The sequence below is a fragment of the Oryctolagus cuniculus genome, chromosome 4 (genome assembly GCF_964237555.1).
Source record: "Oryctolagus cuniculus chromosome 4, mOryCun1.1, whole genome shotgun sequence".
In the NCBI taxonomy this organism is placed as follows: Eukaryota; Metazoa; Chordata; class Mammalia; order Lagomorpha; family Leporidae; genus Oryctolagus; species Oryctolagus cuniculus.
Window position 1 is genome coordinate 80,724,488 of NC_091435.1, and position 21,869 is coordinate 80,746,356.

At 45.9% G+C, this 21,869-nt stretch overlaps 1 protein-coding gene across 33 annotated transcripts in view; it reads left to right on the forward strand.

Moving 5' to 3' along the window:
- KALRN (kalirin RhoGEF kinase) overlaps positions 1-21,869 on the forward strand; it is a 783,799-nt gene that overhangs the window by 535,539 nt on the left and 226,391 nt on the right. For all 33 annotated transcript variants that reach the window (XM_051859217.2, XM_051859218.2, XM_051859219.2 and 30 more), the window contains 6 exons: positions 2,039-2,131; positions 6,921-7,032; positions 9,447-9,637; positions 10,075-10,176; positions 10,797-10,939; positions 13,874-13,976. In XM_051859217.2, the coding sequence (XP_051715177.2) occupies positions 2,039-2,131; positions 6,921-7,032; positions 9,447-9,637; positions 10,075-10,176; positions 10,797-10,939; positions 13,874-13,976 (744 nt within the window). The remainder of the gene's footprint in view (positions 1-2,038; positions 2,132-6,920; positions 7,033-9,446; positions 9,638-10,074; positions 10,177-10,796; positions 10,940-13,873; positions 13,977-21,869) is intronic.

Below are 21,869 nucleotides of genomic sequence, written 5' to 3' on the forward strand. Positions count from 1 at the left end.
CCCTCTCCTTCACCCTTTTCCATAACCCCATAGCAAGTCTTGTACATTCTAACTTTAAAATATTTCTTGTATTCCTCCTAATGTGTTGCTCTTACTAATTCTAGCTGAGGGCAATTCCCCACATTACATATCTGAGATTTTTAAAATTAGTGACTATGTTCATAGAGAACATAGACACATAGATACATAGAGAACTCAGATACATGTCAGTGTATAATTCAGTGTTTTCTGGTGTGCTCACAAATTGGTTTAACAATCCTTACAGTTAATCTTAGAACCGTTTCATCACATCAGAAAGCAAGCCTGTATTATTTAGATATCACTTCCCATCCCCCCACCATAAACCTCCAGCCTGAAGCAACATTTATCTACTTTCTGTCTCTACATGTCATAAAAATTGAATCATATAATCATCTTTTTTGACTGATTTCTTTCACTTAGCACTAGGATTTCAAAGTTTATGTTGTTTCATGCACCAGTACCTCTTTCCTTTTTGTGGCTAAATACTATTATGTTGTATGGACATGCCACATTTTGTTTTTAAATTCATGAGCTTGTGTACAATTGGGTTTTCCATATGTAAAAATATATTTTCATTTATCTTGTATATATGCTTAGGAGTAGAACTGCTGAATCACATGGTTATTTTCCATTACACACTTGGCTTTTATAATAACCTCCTAGTTTGCCTCTCCATCTCTATTCCCTCAACTTCCTACCCAGTGTTGCTATTAGGTGCATATTATTCTTTCTGAAACATTGTTTTCCCCGTGTCTTCCTAAAACTCACTGTCAAATCCTAACTCCTTTTTCTCGAACTCAGCCCCATCAATGAATAACTAATCTTGCTTATCTAACTTTTTATTTTGTTTTGTTTTTACTTTTTCTAGACTCTAGGTATACATTCTCTGTACTTTTCAGACATGCTCCTCATTATCATCGAAACATAAAATGGGTATTTCAGCCTGTGTATTTTGTGTTTGATGCTTTCCCTTTAGAGAATGTTCTACCTTCAGCTTTCTACTTCACAATCCCATGCCCCTCCTCTAAGCCCCAGATGAGGCATTGTCTCTGCTAAGCACCCAGACCACTCCCAATCCCAGTAATTCTTAAGTTCTCACTGACTGGGACAAATGCTCTGTCATTCTTTATTGTTCTCTAGTTTCAATGGATTGAGTATTCTTAGCTAGATTCTAAGTCTTTTGAAGGCAGAGACTAATATGTACCATTTTCTGACCCTATATATCCCATAGATTTTGGGAAGCAGATCATTTTTGAGGTAGAATACAGAATGAATTAAAAGGAGAGGCTAGAGGCACAAACATGAGTTGGTGGCCATGGCCTTAGCCTAATCATGAGTGATGAAGGTGGTATCCCTGGAAATGTAAAGATTTATCACCAGGAATAACAGAGGAAGAGCTAAAAATAACTCTATGGCTTCTAGCTCAGGAGACCTAAGGAACAAGGGAGGTGCCATTGATTGCAAGGAAAAGTGTATAAGAAATGAAACAATGACCCAAAGTTGTGATCTGTTAAACCTAAAGGGAAGGGATGATGAAAGAGAGATGTCCTTGTGCTATTGACAGAGACCTAGAGCAGAGAAAGACTTAGAGTTACCAGAACAGAAGTCACTGCTTCATCCTTTGCCTTCCCTCTACTCCTATCTTCCTTTGTCCCTCTTTCTTTTCCCCCATCTTTGGGCTATTTTCTTTCACTCTACTTCTTCACCTCTCCTTTACCCTTCTGCTTTAGCCTTTTCTACTTTTTCTACTTATGTCTTTCCCCATTTATGCTTAATTTCCATTTGTTTCACAAATCTAACTCATTCCTAAACCTTCCCCCTTTTTGCCATGTCTCTTATTCTTTCTCTACATGTGCACTTTGGTCTCTCTTTCTACTCCTATCTCCCTATCCAAGAGCATTTTCTCATATTTGTCCATCTTTTCTCCTCTGTTCTTACCCCTTACCTAATCCCTCCCAGGGCACACACATACACAGGCTCCTCCATGTCTAACTGTGCCTTGTTCTCATCCTTATAGGAGATACAGCAGCGGCATGGTCTGGCCAACTCCATCTCGTCCTACCTAATTAAGCCTGTCCAGAGGATCACCAAGTACCAACTACTCCTAAAGGTATCTCCCTGCCCTATCTCATCCTCTTCTGCACTACTGACCAGGACAAGGGAGTCCAGTTTTTCACTTAAGGATGGTAAATCTTCCAGCTGAAGACCTATTTCTGCCTAGAACAAAAGCTCAGAGCTGAGCTCACACTGGCTTTGCAGGCTCCAAACTTAATCTCCTATCCTATGGAATTCTAGATGCTTGTTTGGGGTGGAACAAGGTAAAATGGGAGCAAGAATAAGTTGTGACTATTTTCACATCCACCCACCACTGCACCACTTTTAGTGATTGTCACCCTTAGGCACTGACAGGCTGTTAGGTATTTTTTGTTCCTGTTCCCTGAATGGATTCCTCCTGGTGTCCTTTGCTCTAAGTAGAATCCAGGGTCAGAATGTCAAGGGAAATAGCACTTCATGAATAATAGAGGCCATGTTGGCATCTACCAATGCTTTAATCTCTGTTTGTCAAGAGTAGGAGATTTTTGAGGGAAAAATTGTTGGGTTAATATTAAAATGCAGTGATGAGGCAGGCATTTGGTGCAGTGGTTAGGATGCCACTTGGGACACCCTCATTCCATAATGGAGTGCCTTGGTTCAAGTCTCAGCTCTGTTCCCAATTCCAGCTTCCTGCTATTATACAACATTGGAGGCAGCAGGTGATGACTCAAGTAGTTGGCTCCCTTTTACTCATATGGGATTCCCAGATTGGTTCTCAGCTCCTAGCTTTGACCTGGGCCAGCTCTAGCTGTTGTGGGTATTTGGGAAGTGACCAGGGGATGAAGATATCTCTATCTGTCTATCTATCACTGCCTTTCAAATAAAATTAAAATATTGTTTTAAATGGCACTGTTATATCTGTAGGATCCCATATGTTAGGAGTTCTTTTGGAACCAGCCAAGAGATTTGGATTTTCTTCCAAAGTCTTTACAAGTCAAATAACCAAATTATGTAAAACACTAAGTACTTTCAGTTTATCCTTCTCAGATAAAGGTACATTGATACTCTGAAAACAGCAATTTCCCCCAGAAAATCTGGGAAATTGATATAAGAGGCAGTTAGATATTTAATATAAGTTTATATTCATTCATAAAGTGTGTGGGTTTTCTTCCTCAGTTTGAATATTTTGCTGATTGCTCTTCAAATGCAAAGGAAAAAGGAATGGTGAGGACATGTTATAAGTTGTATAATTTCTGAGAAATGATGAAATTCAACTCATATCTGGATATGCTGGTTGAATCTCCATATTCTAGGTTCGTTAAACCTGCAGAACGGTTGGATTCAAATCTTGGACTGTAGTTGTGTAGCCCATTTCCAGCCCATGAGGTCCCCCTGGCTTCTCAGTTGTGGCTCTGTGATGAGAGTTATGGGGAGTAGAAGTGGAGGGGCAGAGCGCCTGTGTGCTCCTCACCCCTCTGTCCTCCGTCTGGGCCGGGGCTGGCCCCTACATCCACGTGTCCCTCAGCCTCCTTCCTGCCAGCCTTCTTTGCCTCATCTCCTAGAAGAGCCTTTGTGCTTCTAGTTCCTGCACCAGAAATGACTTGGAGAATCGCACGCCCGCAGCCTTCACTGAGGGCGGTGTGAAAAGTGACCATGTGCAGAACAGCTTGGCTGTTTTGGCAAGACTGCTTTTCTTCTTTGTTTTTTGAAGTTTCTTATATAAAGAGTAAGATGCTCATAAGAGCTTGAGATGCGAGGTGGGGAAGTCTCTCCTGAAAGGTTGGTGCTCTTTCTACTTTCCAACTAAAAAGGTGCCATTTATCCACCAGTGCATCTACTGCCTGGTTACCTACATGACAGTCTCCTTAGCCTTGATTTCTGGGAATAATTATCTGGTCCTTCCCTATCCCACTTGATACTTAACTTGTATAAATTGTTTTTCTTGTGCTGATAGACTTTTTAAATTGATTTTTGTGGTCTTTAATTTATGTATCCCAAAACCCTTGTAGGAATTGGTGGGGTTGTGAATTTTAAAAATCCGATACCAACTCACCCATCTGTACTATCAGTGTATTAAATCAATTAAGATGCAGTCCTAAGAGAAATATAGCTTTCTTCTCTCCATCTGAATTCCATAAGGCTGAAGTTTCCTAGGATGAACTGTGTGAGGATGGAATAGGCCACAGTGCATTTTGCGTAAGCACATGGAGAGGTGGGCTCTGCAATTCGATGTAGTAAGAGATGCCTGTGCAGGGAACTGAGAGGTGAAAAAAATAATGTAGTGGGAATTTGATTATGGGGAGGTTGTAAAATTATTGGCAAAAACATGAAGATAATTTTAACTTTTTTGAAGTATGCTGATGGCAGAATACCTGCTGAATAAATGAAAAATAGTTTGCTGAGCTTTTACTATAAATAAATGGGGTTTATCTTCTCCTTCAAGTCAATTTTATTCCAAATAAATTGATATTTAATTACCATATCCTCCGGGGCTCATCACTTTAGGTGTTTGTGTGAAAGTCGAAACTACCTGTCAGAGCGGTCGATATTCCTCGTGTAAATCTGCTCAGACTGTCCTCTTGGAGTCTACATTAAATATAGTGCCTTCTCTTTATCATAAACTATACTGAGGCCCCAAGGAGAATTTATTGGCTCTCCTGGTAGATTGGAGACTTACTAAATTGCTTTGGATGATTAGACTCATTGGCGTTTCCTGTTGCAAACCAAAGCATGTTTCTTGTTTCTCTCTTACGCTCTGCCTCAGGAGTTCCTTTGATGGTGTGTTTGAGAACAAGGTTGGAGGTTAAAATTAGGAAAGGGTTAGGGGCATCAGAGAGCTTTAGGTTAGCAGAAATAAGTACAGCATTCTGAACAGTAATGACCTGGAACCAGGAAGACAGCTGAGGACCAATCACTTCTACCTCTCAGTGTGTGTTCCAGGCAGCTCACCTCTTCCTGGACACTCAGAGTTTCCTTGTTCATGTGGGAACATACCCAAGATAGCAAATGGGTTGGGTTTTCATATCAGACTCCCACTAAGCATATATCTTGGTACAAATAATCTCAAGGCAGAAGTGAGACAGGGACAAGTCCAGCACCATCAGTGCAGCTCCAATTGCTGTCTTGAAGCATCAGGATGTATGTTGGCCCAGCTGAGCTTACAATGTCTTTAAATGATGTGTCACATTGTATCACTTTCCCAAATGAGAGCCATTCTGGTCTGAAATGTTCTTAATTTTTACTTGATAGTTTCATAGCTTATGTGACACTTTCCAGAGGGCCATGCCCCTAAAGTCACAGATTCTAGGTTTGTTTACCATAAGAAGCCCTGGACAGTCCAACTATATCCTGATAAAAACATTCCATAGATAAGTACTGTCCTTCTAGTAAGTTTCATTTGTTTATTTTCCAGGAGGTCTGTCATTTATGCGTTTACAAGATTTGATCGGTTGAGCTGCTTTCTTTCCTGGAAGTGCATCCCACCCAACCATCCACCCCGTCCCTTAAAGGAGACAACATAGATTGTAGATACATTGCCTTATCATTTATTTCCCAGTGTCAAAAGTGAGCAAGATCAGTAACTCTCATAGGAAAAAAAAAGTCATCAACTCTCTCGTTTGAGCAAATAGTCTTAGGATTCCTAAGATGGTTGGGAATGATCTTTTCTCTGTCAGCCAGACACTGTATATCTTTTATGGGAATGGTGATGACTAAGTCTCCAATAAGGACATGAAAAAGAGGATATTTTCCCCAGCTCCCCAGGAGGTAAAATAGGGGAAAGTACACTCTGAGAAGTCTCAGTGTGATAGAGGATGTAGGGAGATAGGGTCAGTGTAGTGGGTGGACTGCTGGACTTCCACCCAGTCTGAGACCTAGATTCAAACCCCTGCATGGCTTCAAGCGAATTATATATCCTAAGGAAATCAGTTCATCCGTCTTTCTCATAGTTTCCTCATCTGACCAATGAAGACTAGTCCAGATTTCTATTCCCAGCTTAGGAACTCCTGATCCATATAACCTGAAATCTTTTATAACTCTGCAATGTTATAAACCTATCATGTCTCTAAACTCAGATTGCTCTGAGTACAGTGGAAATCAACATCCCAGGCAGCAAGGGCTTGAAAACAGTCATAAAAATTATGTTAGCAGGTATCATGCAGGGGTTTGTCAGTGCTGGATGTTCTGTGGTACACCCTCCATCACCTCTTAGACTTGATTCCACGATGTTGCACCTCTGTTCATGTGCTCTGCAGGGGTGTTCCCTTCTCCAGGAGCATCCTAGTTGCTGACTTCTCGTTCCAGTCATTGGGGAATTTGTTTGGACTAGTTTGGGCTGAAGAAGCTCAGTGTGGGGAAAAAATGAGACTTGGGGCCAGCACTGCAGTTCACTGGGCTAATCCTCCACCTGCAGCACCGGCACCCCGGGTTCTAGTCCTGGTTGGGGTGCCAGATTCTGTCCCGGTTGCTCCTCTTCCAGAACAGCTCTCTGCTGTGGCCCAGGAAGGCAGTGGAGGATGGCCCAAGTGCTTGGGCCCCGCACCCACATGGGAGACCAGGAGGAAGCACCTGGCTCCTGGCTTTGGATCGGCGCAACACGCCGGCTGTAGTGGCCATTTGGGGGGTGAACCAACGGAAGGAAGATCTTTCTCTCTGTCTCTCTCTCTCTCTCACTGTCTAACTCTGCCTGTCAAAAAGAGAGAGAGAGAGAGAGACAGACAGACTGACTTGGATTCCTTGGAGATTACTCTCATTTTCCTAAACTAGTGCAGAGACCAAACTGGTATATAATTTCCTTGATGCTGTAAAGAGCGGGAGAGTTGGGAAGCTGAGTTGTCCCAATTGTGTCTGTACTTTTTCTTCTCTAGGAACTTTTAACTTGCTGTGAAGAAGGGAAAGGGGAGCTCAAAGAAGGCCTGGAGGTGATGCTCAGTGTCCCAAAGAAAGCCAACGATGCCATGCATGTCAGCATGCTGGAAGGTAGCTGCCCTTCTGGGGAAGCCTCCCCATGCCTAAGACCAGGGAGTGGGCTTCATGGGGCAGGGGAGGTCACATGCAGTCCAACAAGGGGCAAGGCTGTAGGAGGAGAAGTGGCCATTTTCATGTGGGTCCTTGGCCTGTGAGAGGGGCTCCATGGAGACCAACTGCAGGGATGATCAAGTATAAATCATTTAAGGTGTGTGGACACCTGGCTGCACATGAGCTAGCCCAGGAGAGACCACCATCCATATGTAAATGTGCCCGAGCCCTGACTCACAGCGGTCCTGTGAGCCTTTGCCCTGCCTTAACATCAGAATGGGCCGGCGCCGCGGCTCACTAGGCTAATCCTCCACCTAGCGGCGCCGGCACACCGGGTTCTAGTCCCGGTCGGGGCGCCGGATTCTGTCCTGGTTGCCCCTCTTCCAGGCCAGCCCTCTGCTGTGGCCAGGGAGTGCAGTGGAGGATGGCCCAGGTACTTGGGCCCTGCACCCCATGGGGAGACCAGGAAAAGCACCTGGCTCCTGGCTCCTGACATCGGATCAGCGCGGTGTGCCAGCCGCAGCGCGCCGGCCGCGGCGGCCATTGGAGGGTGAACCAACGGCAAAGGAAGACCTTTCTCTCTGTCTCTCTCTCTCACTGTCCACTCTGCCTGTCAAAAAAAAAATAAATAAAAAATAAAATAAAATAAAAAATAAAAAATTCTAAAAAAAAAAAAAAATCAGAATGAGCAGAAATCCTGAGTACACATAAACACACCACCGTCTTCAGCCTTACACTCTTCTTGCTCTTTATCATGGTAAAATGTGAATCACATAAATTTGCCTTGGTAACTGTTTGAGCATGCAGTTCGGTGACATCATGTGCATTCATATGCTTGTGCAGCCAGGTTTTCTTCCTTCCTAAAAGGTTAGAAAAGCCCAGCCAGATATCCCCAACTGGACTTCAGTCAGCTGGAACTCCGGCCTTGGCATCAAGAATCATTCTGGAGCAGGACTCCAAGAAAGTGGTCTCAGTGGTGCCAAGCAGTCGGGCAGAGCAGCTAGATAGGGTGGACTGTATAGATGAGTTAAGACTAAACATTCTGGGGGCCGGTGCCGTGACTCACTTGGTTGATCCTCCCCCTGCGACACCGGCATCCCATATGGGCGCTGGTTCTAGTCCTGGTTGCTCCTCTTCCAGTCTAGCTCTCTGCTGTGGCCCTGGAGGGCAGTGGAGAATGGCCCAAGTGCTTGGGCCCCTGCACCCACATGGGAGACCAGGCAGAAACTCCTGGCTCCAGGCTTTGGATTGGTGTAGCTCCGGCCATAGCGGCCATTTGGGGAGTGAACCAACAGAAGGAAGACCTTTGTCTCTGTCTCTCACACTCTCTGTAACTCTACCTGTGAAATAAAATTAAAAAAAAAAAAAAGACTAAACATTCCATTCGAAGCTGGCAAACAGGTACGAGAGGAAATAGATATAGCCTCTTGCCATTATGTAAGCAAATGTACCCTCCTGCCCTGCCACCCCACAATCCATACCACTTATAAAACTTGGTCTGGTCTGGGTACTTTCTGGACTATCCTTAGCAGGGAATATCCCAGTTCTTAGAGCAGAGATCCTGGTTATCTTCTCCAGGCCAAACCCTAACCTTCAGATATATTCCTGTTATCACAACTTCTGCACCTCTACTTTTCTAATTTATGTATGCCTGCATCCTACCCTCCACCCCAGTGTCCTTCTCAATAAGGACTTAGCTCCCGCAGCCTCTTTCCGACCTGTGCTGTGGACCATCAGCAGCACCTGGGAGCTTGTCAGAAATGCAGATTCAGGCACTACCTCTCCCCTACTGAAGCAGAATCTCCTACTAGGCAGGAATCTGTGTTCTCACAAGCTCTTCAGGTGACCCTTATGCACACTAAAATCTGAAACTCTCTCTTAAAGTGGTATAAATATGACTGTTGAAGGCTTGTAACTGTACTGTATGGGAACAATCCAAAGAAACGGTCCTTATAAGAAACAGGTGATAACAAGTGGAGCCAAGGCCCTTCCATCAGGCAGTGTTTATCCTCAGCCCCCTCAGAGCTCCAAGTTGCACATGGTGGTAAGCTGTGGAGGAAGAAGGAGCTGTGGGATTTCCCTTGCAGAAGGTCCCAGGCTGACAGCAAGTGTGGGAGAGGGGAGGTTGCAAAGAGACCCTTGCCAGGGGTCCTGCTAATATTAGTTATGTATATAAGACACCCCAGGACGGGGAGGGAGGGACTGGAATACAGTTCTATGGAGATGTCTCTGTAAGAGCCCAGGAGTTTCTAGAGCCTGCAGAAAGGGGAAAACCCTGTGGGCACGGGGGACTAACAATGAAAGAAGACCTTGTCTGAGAGGGGAGTGGACTGTGGCAGCACAGACTCCACTGGGTGGAAATGGGTATTTTTCAGGGTTCGACGAGAACTTGGACGTGCAGGGCGAGTTGATTCTCCAGGATGCCTTTCAAGTGTGGGACCCGAAGTCGCTGATCCGGAAGGGCCGGGAGCGGCACTTGTTCCTCTTTGAGATCTCCTTGGTTTTTAGCAAGGAGATCAAAGACTCTTCAGGACACACGAAATATGTTTACAAGAACAAGCTACTGGTAGGTGGGACAGGTGGGGTGAAACAAGACTCTGCTTGCATAGAACCCTCGGGCAGGAAGGGATCTTGAACCACACAGCTCATCTCTTCCCCTGCCTCCACACCAGAACCGTCCTGGACAAATGCCACTGTTTCCCATTTGGAAAGCTCCCACCCTCACCTTCCACTTCTGCACTTTAGCGTTCACAGTACTTCTTTCTGTTTGCTTTTAGCGCCTCCCTCTTCACCTTCCCTCCCTGGTACCTGCTAATCAGGCACATGCCTGTAGTTCCTCTCATCCTGGGTAGATGAACAAAATATCCAGTCTGTTGAAGTTTGATTGACAGAAGCCCCTCCCTCGGTCCTCTCCTCTTTGTTGCCCTTCCCTTCCCACCCCAGCCCTAAGTTTCCCCACTGCCCTCCCCTTCCCCGCCTCTCACAGGCATTTCCTGTCTACAGACCTCAGAGCTGGGTGTGACCGAGCACGTAGAGGGCGACCCCTGCAAATTTGCCTTGTGGTCTGGGCGCACCCCATCCTCAGACAATAAAACAGTGCTAAAAGTAAGTACCATTCTCTGCTGGGTGCAAGACCATGGTGGGGAGGTAGACGGGGTAGGCATGGCCCAACCCCAACAACAGTGTTATGTTTGTTCACCTGTCAGGAAGCAGAATTACCTGCAAAAATTTCAGTAAGACAAATGGGATTTAGCACTGCCTTCAGTGAGCAGGTTTGTGCTGACTTCCAGTTGGGTCAGTATGGGCCTCTATGGCCACACTAGTGCTGAGCATCATGACCTATGTACAGGCTGATTGGTAAATAAACTGCTTCAAATGCCAGCTTGTCACCCCTCCTAGCGCTCCTCCCCCATACCTCCCCAGGGCCTAGCAGCTCAGTATTAATCCCTCACCCAATTGCAGCCTCCAGGTATACTGTGTCAGCCCCTTTGCAAGTGTCAGGATTGGCCCAATTATGAAATTCATTGAAAATTGCCCCTGTCCAAGTATACAATGAGTTTTGAAGTCACAGCCCTGTTTTAGGAGTTAGAGAAGCAGATCACAAGTATCGAGTGAGAAATAAACTCTCCAAGCCCTTGGTATCCTTGAAAATAGCAGACAAAATCTGTAGGAGGGCAGGGTGGAGGGAATTGGGTTTCTCAGTTTTTCTTCTTGTGGCACTTCAGGCCTCCAACATTGAAACCAAGCAGGAGTGGATCAAGAACATTCGAGAGGTGATTCAAGAGAGGATCATTCACCTGAAAGGAGCTTTAAAAGAGCCAATTCAGCTCCCCAAAACACCAGCCAAACAGAGGAACAATAGTAAGAGGTAACCAGCACTGCCTGCCACCGTGTGCTTCCAGAAGTGGGGGCGGGGTGCCCTTTGCTCCTGCAGGGTGGTGCCCTCTGCAGGTGAGGCTGTCTCCAGGAAAGCTCCCAAGATCCACAAAAGGCAAGCAGCTCTTCCTTAAGCATCTCACCAGTTGCTGTCAATTAAATTCAGCAGGGCTTGCTGGAGCACTTCTCATCTGGTACACACTGCTGGGTGGTACATGAAGATGAAAGGACACACAAGATGAGTAGGTTCCCTCAAGGACTACTGGACAGTTATGTCTCACACATGGACCAGTTAGACAAGGACACGGATAGCAACATCTGTAGGGATAATGCATAGTTTAAGACTTAAAAGAACGGGGACTTTAGATGGCCCTAGAGTGGAGCATCTAGAGAAGGCACTGGAAGGAGCTGAGCTGTGAGTGGAGAGCTCAGACAGTGAAGGGCCTTGTGTTCCATGGCTGTGGGCTGGTAAGTGGCTGTTACTATCACAGCTCCTGCTGCTGCCTCCATCCCCCTGAGGAGGACCGGTTTCTTATGTCCTCTGGGCCCTTCTAAATCCCAGTTTCCTTTGAACAGTGAATGACTTGCTAAGCATGCCTCAGTTGAGTCTCCACGTGACATCCATGTGTACAATGGCTCCCTTTGAGGGTACTTTAACAGAAAGCATATGCAACTTCACATTGCAGTTTGCAAGTCAATATCATAAAACAGCATTCTGGGTTGTTGGGAAAGAGAGGATAAGGGAAAGAAGTCCTCCCCTCTTCATGAATAGGATAAACCTAGAGAGGTTAGTGGACCCTTTGGCACCAATCAGGATCAGCAGGATGGGGGAGCCACTCCAGGAACTATGAAGTCGTACTAGTCCTGGATGAGGTGGTTATCAAAGCAGCCAAAGCAGGATGTGACAAAGCCACCAGACCTTCAAGGCTGCCAGGACAATGTCAACCGCGGTACTGAAGAGATGTTGGATTGTATTGGGGAGGGATCATTATGACTCCAGTGACCCCAGTGACCTGTGTCTGGAGTCCAGGTAAGTGGTAGATTTAGGTTAGCACTGGGGATAGACCTTGCTTCAGGAGCCCCCATTTAAATAAGGATGATAGAAGGGACGCATTGGTAAGAACAGGTTGTCCAGGCCCATGATGAGAGAGGACACTCAGGTGAGGTAGCCCCTCTTCCTAGAGTAGGAGAGTTTGAGCATTTCTATAGCATGGGAAGGGCATATCTTGGAAATGTCCCCAGCTCTTCTCTGGTCCTGTGAGAGGAGCAGAGGAAACCTTAGAAACTAGACAGAGAATAGCCAGGCGATCTGTAATCCCATGAGCCTGGCTCTGCACATAGGCACAGAGCTTATGGAGGAGTGGCTTGGCTAGGGACATTCCACCTCCACTCCTGGTTGGGCCCTAAACCTCCCTCCACCCCAGAACTGGCTTCGTCTACAGCAGACCAGAAGGGCCCCAAGTGGGCCAGAACAGCAGGAAGCACAAAGTACAGCCAGCTCTCAACTCTGCAAATGGTGGGGGCTGGAGCCCAGATAATCCAAAGCACCAGATGATCTAAAAGTCTTTTATTTTTGGTTTTGAAATGTGTTGCATAATTTCTTTTACAGCAGGTTTTCCTTCCTACGAATGTGTAGCTTAAGCTATTAAAATAGGTTGGCATTTCCCAAACCCACAGTGGTGGTGAGAGATCAGGCAAGTTAGGAATGTTCTGGTTGGGAGAAAATACTTTTGATGATGAGTCAACATGGTGTGTGCACATAGGTACACACGTGGATACCTGCGTGCACACACATGTCTACATACATTGACACATATACCTGATTTATAGTTGTTTATGCTCCTGAGGTTGAGTCATTATTTGTGGTATTTTGCCCATGTGGCAAGAGTCTCAGGCATCAAGTTCCCTGTTTCCACATACCATTGCTTTTCCACAAGCAGCATCAGGGCTGTGATGGTCACACAAGCACCCGTGAGAAGAGCTGTCATTTCCTGTGCTGATCTAGCCTACCTGTACCCCTCCCCTCCCCTCGTTCTTCCTGACACAGGCTATTCAGCATTTCCCAAGCACCCATCCCTTTTGGCCCTGGCTGTGGGCTTCCTACAGGGTTGGGATAGGGTTCTAAAGCTGGACATCTGAAAAAACTTGTGATTGGCACAGCTGCCTGGTCCAGGTGCTGAGAAAGGGGTGCAGAGGCCAGCAGTGTGTCAGACACCTGGGAACACAGCTGGCTCAAAAGCTGCTGTGGAATCTGCAGCCTCCAGTCTTTGAGAAAATGTCTCAGCCTTCTGACCTGATAATAAATCATCACAAATAAGCATGAGATCAGTAAGATCCACGAAAACAAGGGCAATAAGCTCCTGCATACCCAGGAGGTGAGGATTCAACATTAGGAACTTCCCGAAGTTAGTCTCTCCTGGAGAAAAATCCTACTGCATTTTCTTGAGTAAAAGGAGCACAAGTCAAAAAAATTGTATCAGTTCTGTTTTCTTTGTAGGCCAGCATTAAACCAACCCCCATCCTAGTTACAGTATGCATAAAATCTCTTTGAATACCCTGAACTCTTGAGATTATTGTAAATGACCCAGTCAGCTGGGCAGAAGCCTAGGTAGACACATCCCCTGGCACTGCGAATTTTAGACCCATTATCAGTTAAAAAAAAATAATAAAGGCACCCTTTGCAGCATGGGCCAGAGGAAGGGCTCATTTTGCAACCATTTGTCAACATGATTATGTGTTTACTGAGTATAAGAGAGAACAGCACTGAGAATGATCCTGCTCCCTTTATCGAGATAATTTTAGACAAATCCCTGCTGGAAAGTGCCGAGGCTCTACTCTGCCAACCCAGCTGGAAATGCTTGTGTGCTCTAAACCCACAGTGGTTCCTCCCACCCCCACCCCTGTTTTTTCTCTCTTCTTCCTGCAGGGATGGAGTGGAGGATATTGACAGCCAGGGGGATGGCAGCAGCCAGCCTGACACCATCTCCATTGCCTCTAGGACGTCTCAGAACACAGTGGACAGTGACAAGGTAGGACAGAGTCCCAGCTTCCTTCCCCCAGATGCTGCTTGTGGTTTACCGACCCCTGGAGAGTTGCCCTTCCCCTGTGGTGCCTAACCACAGCAGCCAGTGGTCTCTTTATGGCAACCACAGAGGAAAGAACAGGTGGAGAGGTTGAGTATGACCTCTCATGATGGGAGAGTTGAACATAAGTGTCAACAGTGCTAGATTGCTTCTCTTCTGGAGGTGCCCCATGTGGGTGGTTTGGGCTTCTCTGCCTGCTGGGCGCATGGACCTCAGAGAGGCTGAGGTTGGAAGAGTTTCCTGAGACCTTAATGACTGTGATTGGCTCCTACTTACAATGATTTGACGGGGGCCCATCCCTAAGTTAAACCAAGACTGGTGATTCGGGAAACAGCCACAAAGGGGCTGCTTGGTAGAGGCCTCTTATCCAAAGGGACTCTAGTGGACATGATGTCCTCCTCTGGCCAAATTACTGGGGCTCAGTTCCTGAGGGGCAGGAGGAACAGAAAATGCTGTATGAGGCACCATGTAAGGGTGTAGTAATCTTGTAAGAAAGCCTAGTCACCTGCTGTCCTACATCTTGGAGCAAGTAAGCAAAAGTTAGGAGATCTTAAGGAAGAAAGATGACCGCAGCAAAGACACCGTGCATTTGCTCAGGCTTGCCGAGGAATACAACCATTGGAACTTGCAGTGGAGGGAGGAAAGTGCCTGTGTCCGAGCCTACACTCATTTACCTACCCCAGGATCCATAGAGTAGCAGGTGATCTCTTGCTGCATATTAGTGATTTCTTAATGAAGTTATGGATTTTCAGACTCTACCTGGCCCTAGTTTATTCAGATCTACTATTTGGCCTGCTCCTTCAGCCTCAGGAAGCAGAATATTCCCTGCTTCATTTCATTTTCTAGGTTATGGGTATTTATTTTTAAACATTCTACATTCACTAGGCTTTTTCCTAAATTTTTCCTACTAAGGCCTTAGTGTAGGGATTGTACCCTAAAACCTACCCACATTATGGGGAGCAAATTACCCTAATCATTCCTTAGATGAGTGTGCAGGGATATTCAAGATGATTCTATCTGACAGCTGCCTTCAAGATGTTAAGCCATTTTTGGACTGAATATTAGAGTAGGTGGAAAATTGGAGTTTTTTTCCCCCACTTGTAGAAAAAAGCACTCTTTCTGTGCTTTCCTGTCTCCTCTGATCAATTGTCTAAAAATATAATCTGGAATGCCCCATGAATAAAAGTATTGCCTTTTAAGCTGTCTGTGGGTACCCATGTTCACACATAGACTATTCGTTTCATGGTCCAGGAGATGCATCCCTTCCAGCTGCTACTCTGTCATCCCAGCAACCTTACTTAGACATCCCTAAGCTAGAATCACCTGACTTGGGAAGACCTTGGCTCCAGCCATTCCTTGTTTTTCTGGTATGATAACTGAGGTTAGATTGGAAGACCTCTGACAACACCCATTGCATAATTAATGAGTAATCCTGGTTTATTCTACCAGGAAAGAAACTGAGTGACCACTGTAAGAAACTTCTAGCAGTGAGTGGAAGAGTAGGAACTGGATAGAACCTGGATCTCCTGATTCACTGCCATGTCCCTGCCCCCTTCCTCGCTCTGAAAGTCAAAGCAGTGAACTCTGAATGCTAAGGTTAACTCAGCTGTTCAGTCTTTCTGCACATTCCACAAAAAGAAAAAAAATCATCCAGATATTCACATAAAAACTCCCACCACGTGCCATGCTCTGTGCTGGCTCTTCTAGAGAGATGTGGACTATTTGTTGAGTGTGAATCACTATTTGTGCAATTTTCCGTTTCCTGTTTGTCTCTATAGCCAGCCATGGGGCCCCTGAGGGATGGGGCTGTGTCTGTCTGTTTGGCTATGGTACTCTTGGCATGCACCACACACTTCAGTGCTCAGGAGACACAGGAGGGGGAATGACGGAGGGGGCGCTGTGCCTGGTCTCAGGGAACTCCAGGCTTAAGAGTCTGAAAGCAGCTGAATTTATAAACATTGTACTCTTAAGTATGCTAGAGAAGCTTAGGTATTTCCTAACCTGCAAGCCAGAAGGTTTACTGAAGTGGAGAAGCTGGCCTGTTGGAAATATTAACCCCCAAGTATGTGCTCTGACATGAGGAGACCTGGGCTGAGGATTAAGAGATGACATGAAACTCAATGTTCGTATACAAAATCTAGAAAATTCACTTAGAGATAGTCACACTTCCAAAATACCACGGAAAGCCTGTGACTGTGCCCTGTAATTTAGAATGCTCCTACCCTCCCAACACGGAACAACAGGACGCCACGTGTCCTCCATGATCCCTAATTCCTGTCAGCCATCAAATCAGTCACTCGGGTCGCTGAATTCATAGATTTTATCAGCAGTATCAGATTTCTCCTGCCTCTTCTAGAAGACTAGGGACTCCTAGTGTCTGAGGGAGCAGTTGAACAGACTCTGGAGAAGAGAAAGAGCACAAAGTACATGGGCAGATATGGGCATCTTAGGAGACAGGGCAGAGACAGCCACAGAAATCAGCATCATTCCCATCATGGATTTCTAGAAAGTTGTTCCTGTCTTCCTCTTTGGAGTCAGATGATTGACAGTGGCACTGTTGGGCTAGGTGGATAAGGTAGACATAACCATGAAAGGGCCATGAGGAGCTTTGGGGCCACTGGGTACCCTGCCAATCACTTTGTGTGTAGTTTGTATGCCGTGGTGTAGCAGGAGTTTGGACATACCCAGGTTCAAATTCCAGCTCTGACTCTTATTCTGCCACATTGGAAGCGTTGCTGAGTCATTAAGATGGTTAAGTAAAATATATTGACATGGTAACTGTTAGACATTCAATAAAGGGTCTATCTAATAAATTCTCTCATAGAGAGAAAACAAAGATTTAGATCCTGTGAATAAAAGTGTACAATTTTTTGCAGAATGTGAAGACCTTTGAAACTTCTTGAGTAGAATTCTTCTGTCTGGTTTCATCATTTACTCACTAATAGTCAGCAGGTTCTGCTCTGTACTATACCTAAAATGATGTAGCCTTGACTCACCAGTCTATAATGATTTTGCTGTCCTTTCCTTTTGATAGCCCTTAGAATCTCCGGCTTAGATATTTGTTGTTAGCATTGGATTATATGTTATTTTATTATTTAATGTGTTATAATCTATTACTCTCAGGCATTCATTTAAAACTCAAAAGTTTCCCATGTTTGGCCAGTGGAAGCCTCCAAGGCTTTAGGTATTTGAAGAAACTTGTTACATCTTTTTTCCTAATTTTCTCTGTTTAGAATTCTCCAGTTGTTCCTTACTGATATATTCTCAGACCCTTATATATCCTGTGCACCCTCCTCTGGATTTCCTGCAGCATGTAATTTCTATATAAACTGAGCCATTGAGAATGGTGCATAATGTGTGATGTAAGTAGTGTGAACACAGCTCCTCAATCCAGGGCTACTGAGTACAGTGTTCTCCCCAGGGTGGTGCACCATTTCCAGTAGGTGTGTCCAGTGTGGGCTCAGCCAATTCCCATGCCTTCTTTCATGGACTGATCTTAGTTGAGCAGGTGACTAAGTAGCCTGAGTAGAGGACTGCTTTGTGTCTGTTAGATCTTCTCTTGTTCAGTTCCATCCCAGTTTTGGATAGCAGTGTTTTTGGATATGAATTATTTGGTCCAGTTTGTTAGCTACGTCTTCCAGCATTATTGGATGAGCATACTTTCTGTGGCATCATCCAAGTTCTCATGAAAAGAAGACTGAGGACAGAAGACCAATACACAGCCCACCTCTCCTTTCTCACCTATGGCTTGTCACTTGGAAACCTCCTTGTCTGACTCCTTTTTAAGATCTCCACAGAAGGAAACTGTACCCCTTTTGTCACTAGCATGGGAACTAGGACTGTTTCTGTTGTAATCCCACCTGGATGAGAAAGCAGTCTGTTAATTTATCATTCTACATTAGACACTGACAAAGCCGTTATGGGGGCCTCAGACACTAATAGCTTTACCGTGGTTGCTTTTGTTTAACCTTTTACTGAATCTGCATAATTAGGTTCTGCCTTGCACCTGTCCTAGGCAAAAGTGTTTTTTCCCTAAAGGTCGATGTGTGCCTACTTTTTTGTGTTGTGTAGTAGTTCAAGCTCCTCCCTAATTCTCCCAGGAAGATATTTGTACTATTCGGAGTAGAATATACCATGGTAAAGACGTGTTTTCCTGCGTGTGTATTATTAAATGATGGGACTTTACAACCACATTTCAAAGATATTTAAAGTTACCGAATTCTAGTCAAGCAAGGCTGAGTGACGAGGTGGCAGCATAGAAGAATCTTGTTGTTTAGGCCGGCGCCGCGGCTCAATAGGCTAATCCTCCGCCTAGCGGCGCCGGCACACCAGGTTCTAGTCCCGGTCGGGGCGCCGGATTCTGTCCCGGTTGCCCCTCTTCCAGGCCAGCCCTCTGCTGTGGCCAGGGAGTGCAGTGGAGGATGGCCCAGGTGCTTGGGCCCTGCACCCCATGGGAGACCAGGAAAAGCACCTGGCTCCTGGCTCCTGCCATCGGATCAGCGCGGTGCGCCGGCTGCAGCGCGCTGGCCGCGGCGGCCATTGGAGGGTGAACCAACGGCAAAGGAAGACCTTTCTCTCTGTCTCTCTCTCTCACTGTCCACTCTGCCTGTCAAAAAATAAAAAAAAAAAAAAAAAAAAAAAGAATCTTGTTGTTTATCATGATGAAAGTCTGCCAGATAATTGCCAGCTAATGGTATAAAAGCAGCCATCTGCACTCTGATGTCCCAGTACTTGCTAGAAGCATTCAACAAATGCTTATTGAATTGAACATTACAAACCCATCCTAATAGGAATATTCTCCTGCCAAAAATCACTATGAATTTCTGGGCATGCCCAGGTTAGCTGGAGACAAAGAAATTGAAGTGAAATTGGGTTGCAGGTGCTGTTTTCTGCAAAAACTTGTAAGGGAAAGAATGCTGCTAGAACAACCCAGGGCAGGTATGTGATTTGAATGAGAAACTTCAGTAACAAGCTGATATGATCTAAAAAACAAGGTGGGCTGATACTGCTAATGAGCTAAAGGGGGACAGGAAAATGTCTGGAGAAACTTAGAGATTTTGGGACCTAACTCAATGATTTTGAAATTCTGAATTGTCAGATTAATGAGTGGGTCATGACCAAAATTCTGTTTTACTGATTGAGAAGGAAAACTGGATCAGAAACAGTAAGGACCTAACTAAAGGGAAAGTTGAAGAATTTCTACAGTGTCCCTATTGCCCTGATAATGGCCTATAAAATGATGCCTATTACAAGAGGCCCATAGCCAGACCAGGGGAACCTTCTTAGACCAATCTTCCTGTAAGACCTCACCTGCTTCATCAGAACCTGACAATTCCATTGCCTGCACACTGAGTGCATAGCAGGCCACTAGGTGCAAGGGCTGTAGTCAGAGGGCTCGGTCGCTGCACAGGTGGGGGCCTTGCCCCTGCACTGATATGTTGCCAAGGGCTTGCATTGGCATATTCCCACTCTCTTCATTCATGAACTGGGATGAACCCATACTTGCTCTGTAGCGGGTGATTCTCCATGCTGGGATAAAGCAGTGAGTGAAGCAAGGCCCCACCATCCTCCAGCTTAACAGTTGGTGGGTAGAAAAGACAAACATCTGCAAAGACAAAGCATGCCATTCCTAGTTTTCTTTTTTTATTATTTATTTATTTGACAGGTAGAGTTTACAGACAGTGAGAGAGAGAGAGAGAGAGAGAGAGAGAGAGAGAGAGAGAGAGAGAGAGAAAGGTCTTCCTTCTGTTGGTTCACTCTCCAAATAGCTACAATGGCTGGAGCTGTGCCGATCTGAAGCCAAGAGCCAGGAGTCTCCTCCTGGTCTCCCATGTGGGTGCAGGGACCCAAGCACTTGGGCTATCCTCCACTGCCATCCCAGGCCACAGCGGAGAGCTGGACTGGAAGAGGAGCAACCAGGACTAGAACCGGCACCCTTATGGGATGCTGGCACCGCAGGTGAAGGATTAACCCAGTGTGCCATGGCGCCAGCCCCGGCATTCCTAGTTTTCTAATAATAGCATCAGAGATAAAAGGCTTTAGGGTTTTCTCCTAAGGGGGGAAAAAAAGGCTAATGCTACAATTGAAAGACTTGAATTAAATTACTTTACCTGGAGGATTAGTGTTTTAGGGGGGCAGATGACTACAAGACAAATGGAATCTTTTCATTTCATAAATACAAAACGACAGCTCCGGAGAATAAAGATGGAGGTAGGCTACTGGGAGGAGAGCAGCCTAGTTTGAGTTCCCTAGAAGCAGAATCTAACTGAGGTCCTGGGTGTGGGATCCCCTTGAGAGTGTGCCCAGGGCATGGAGGGGGGGGGCGGGAAGCAGGGCTCAGGGAAGAAGTAGCTAAGGCAAATATGCATGTGGCTTCTGCTGGAGTCCAGCTCCATCGGATCCCTCCAGGAGCTCCGAGGCAGAAATCATGCTGAGTTTGTCTACCTTGAATCAAAAGTGCTGGCCTTTCGTGTCCACCCTGAGCAGTACACAGCCGACAGGTACAAGAGCCAGAATGTGAGTGCACTGGCAGGAAAAGGGGTGTTGGGAGAGGGTGGCCCAAAACATCTCCTGCAGGGAGGAGCCTCCATGCAGCAGAAGAGGGGTTGTTTTCAAAATCAGGTACAGATCCAGTCACTGAGTGTAACACTAGCTACATGACCAGAGGTGGGCATTCCACTGGCTCACTGCACCTCCTCCTGATGAAGGCAGTGGTTTCTACTGCCCAGGGTTTTGAAGGCTCACCTGAGCTCCTGGGAGGACGCGTGTCTGTGGCACAGGAGACCTGGGGGAGCTCGATGTTCTGGTGGCCACAGGACACTCCTGCCTGGAAGAGAGCAGGCGGCGTGTTCCTGCAGTTCTCAGGCACGACGGACCACCGGGAAATGTGAGCCCTCTGCAGTGCCAGGACGGGATGGGGCTGAGCCCTTATCACTAAGTCCTATTTTCCACTTGACAGAGCCTTAAAAACCATCCAGATGGTCTGCCCGTGTGGTTGTAGAAGCATGTTAGGCTTAGCTCTGAGCCCCTGGCAGCAGTACCACCCACAGGAGAGCCAGCCCTTCCACAGCACGGTACCAAAAGCAGAAGAAATCATGGTGGTCTCCAGAAAAGATTCCTCAGCACTCCCATGGCTCTGCCCTTTGTCTCTGTGGGCCGAAGGGCCCATAAAATGCTTGTAGCCAGGAGAGATTGTGCTACCTCCCATTCAGTGCCCAAACGCTTTCTCACCCTGAAACATGTACCTGGAAAAGCAGGTAATTGCCTTCCTGTCACCATCTTGAGTCTCATTCACACCCCATGGCCGACAGTGCATTGGATCATGATTGCTATGTCAATCCCATAAAGAAGCATCTGAGTTTTCTCAATGACTTAGTAGCTACTCCAAAGTAGGAAAAATGCCATTTCTGTTTTAAGATTTGAAGCCTACATTACATTTTGCTTTGTTTTTAGTTGTCTTAGTAATTTGAGTTCAGGATTAGTTACTTTTTTTTCCTGGTGTGGTTCTGTTGTTACTTTACTTGTGTGGGACAAGTGGCTGGAGGAAGTGGATAGCCATGGTGGGCAGCAGAGAGGCCAGGAGCCTAGGATCTTCAGGTGTCTGCAGTGTCCTCTCCCTGGCTGCTCTGTCACCTCCCAGAAGCATCCACTCCTCTGACATTTGACATGGTGTAAATGTGCTGGCTTTTTGGAGCAAATGGAGTTTGAGGAGTATGGTCACAGGCTTTCTCTAAATGAGAACTTCCTCAAATTACTAACCAGCTTGCAGCCGTCACATCTCACCACAGGGCAGGAAACACACTTTGCTAAAAAATACAACCCGGGTTCCATGCAGAATAT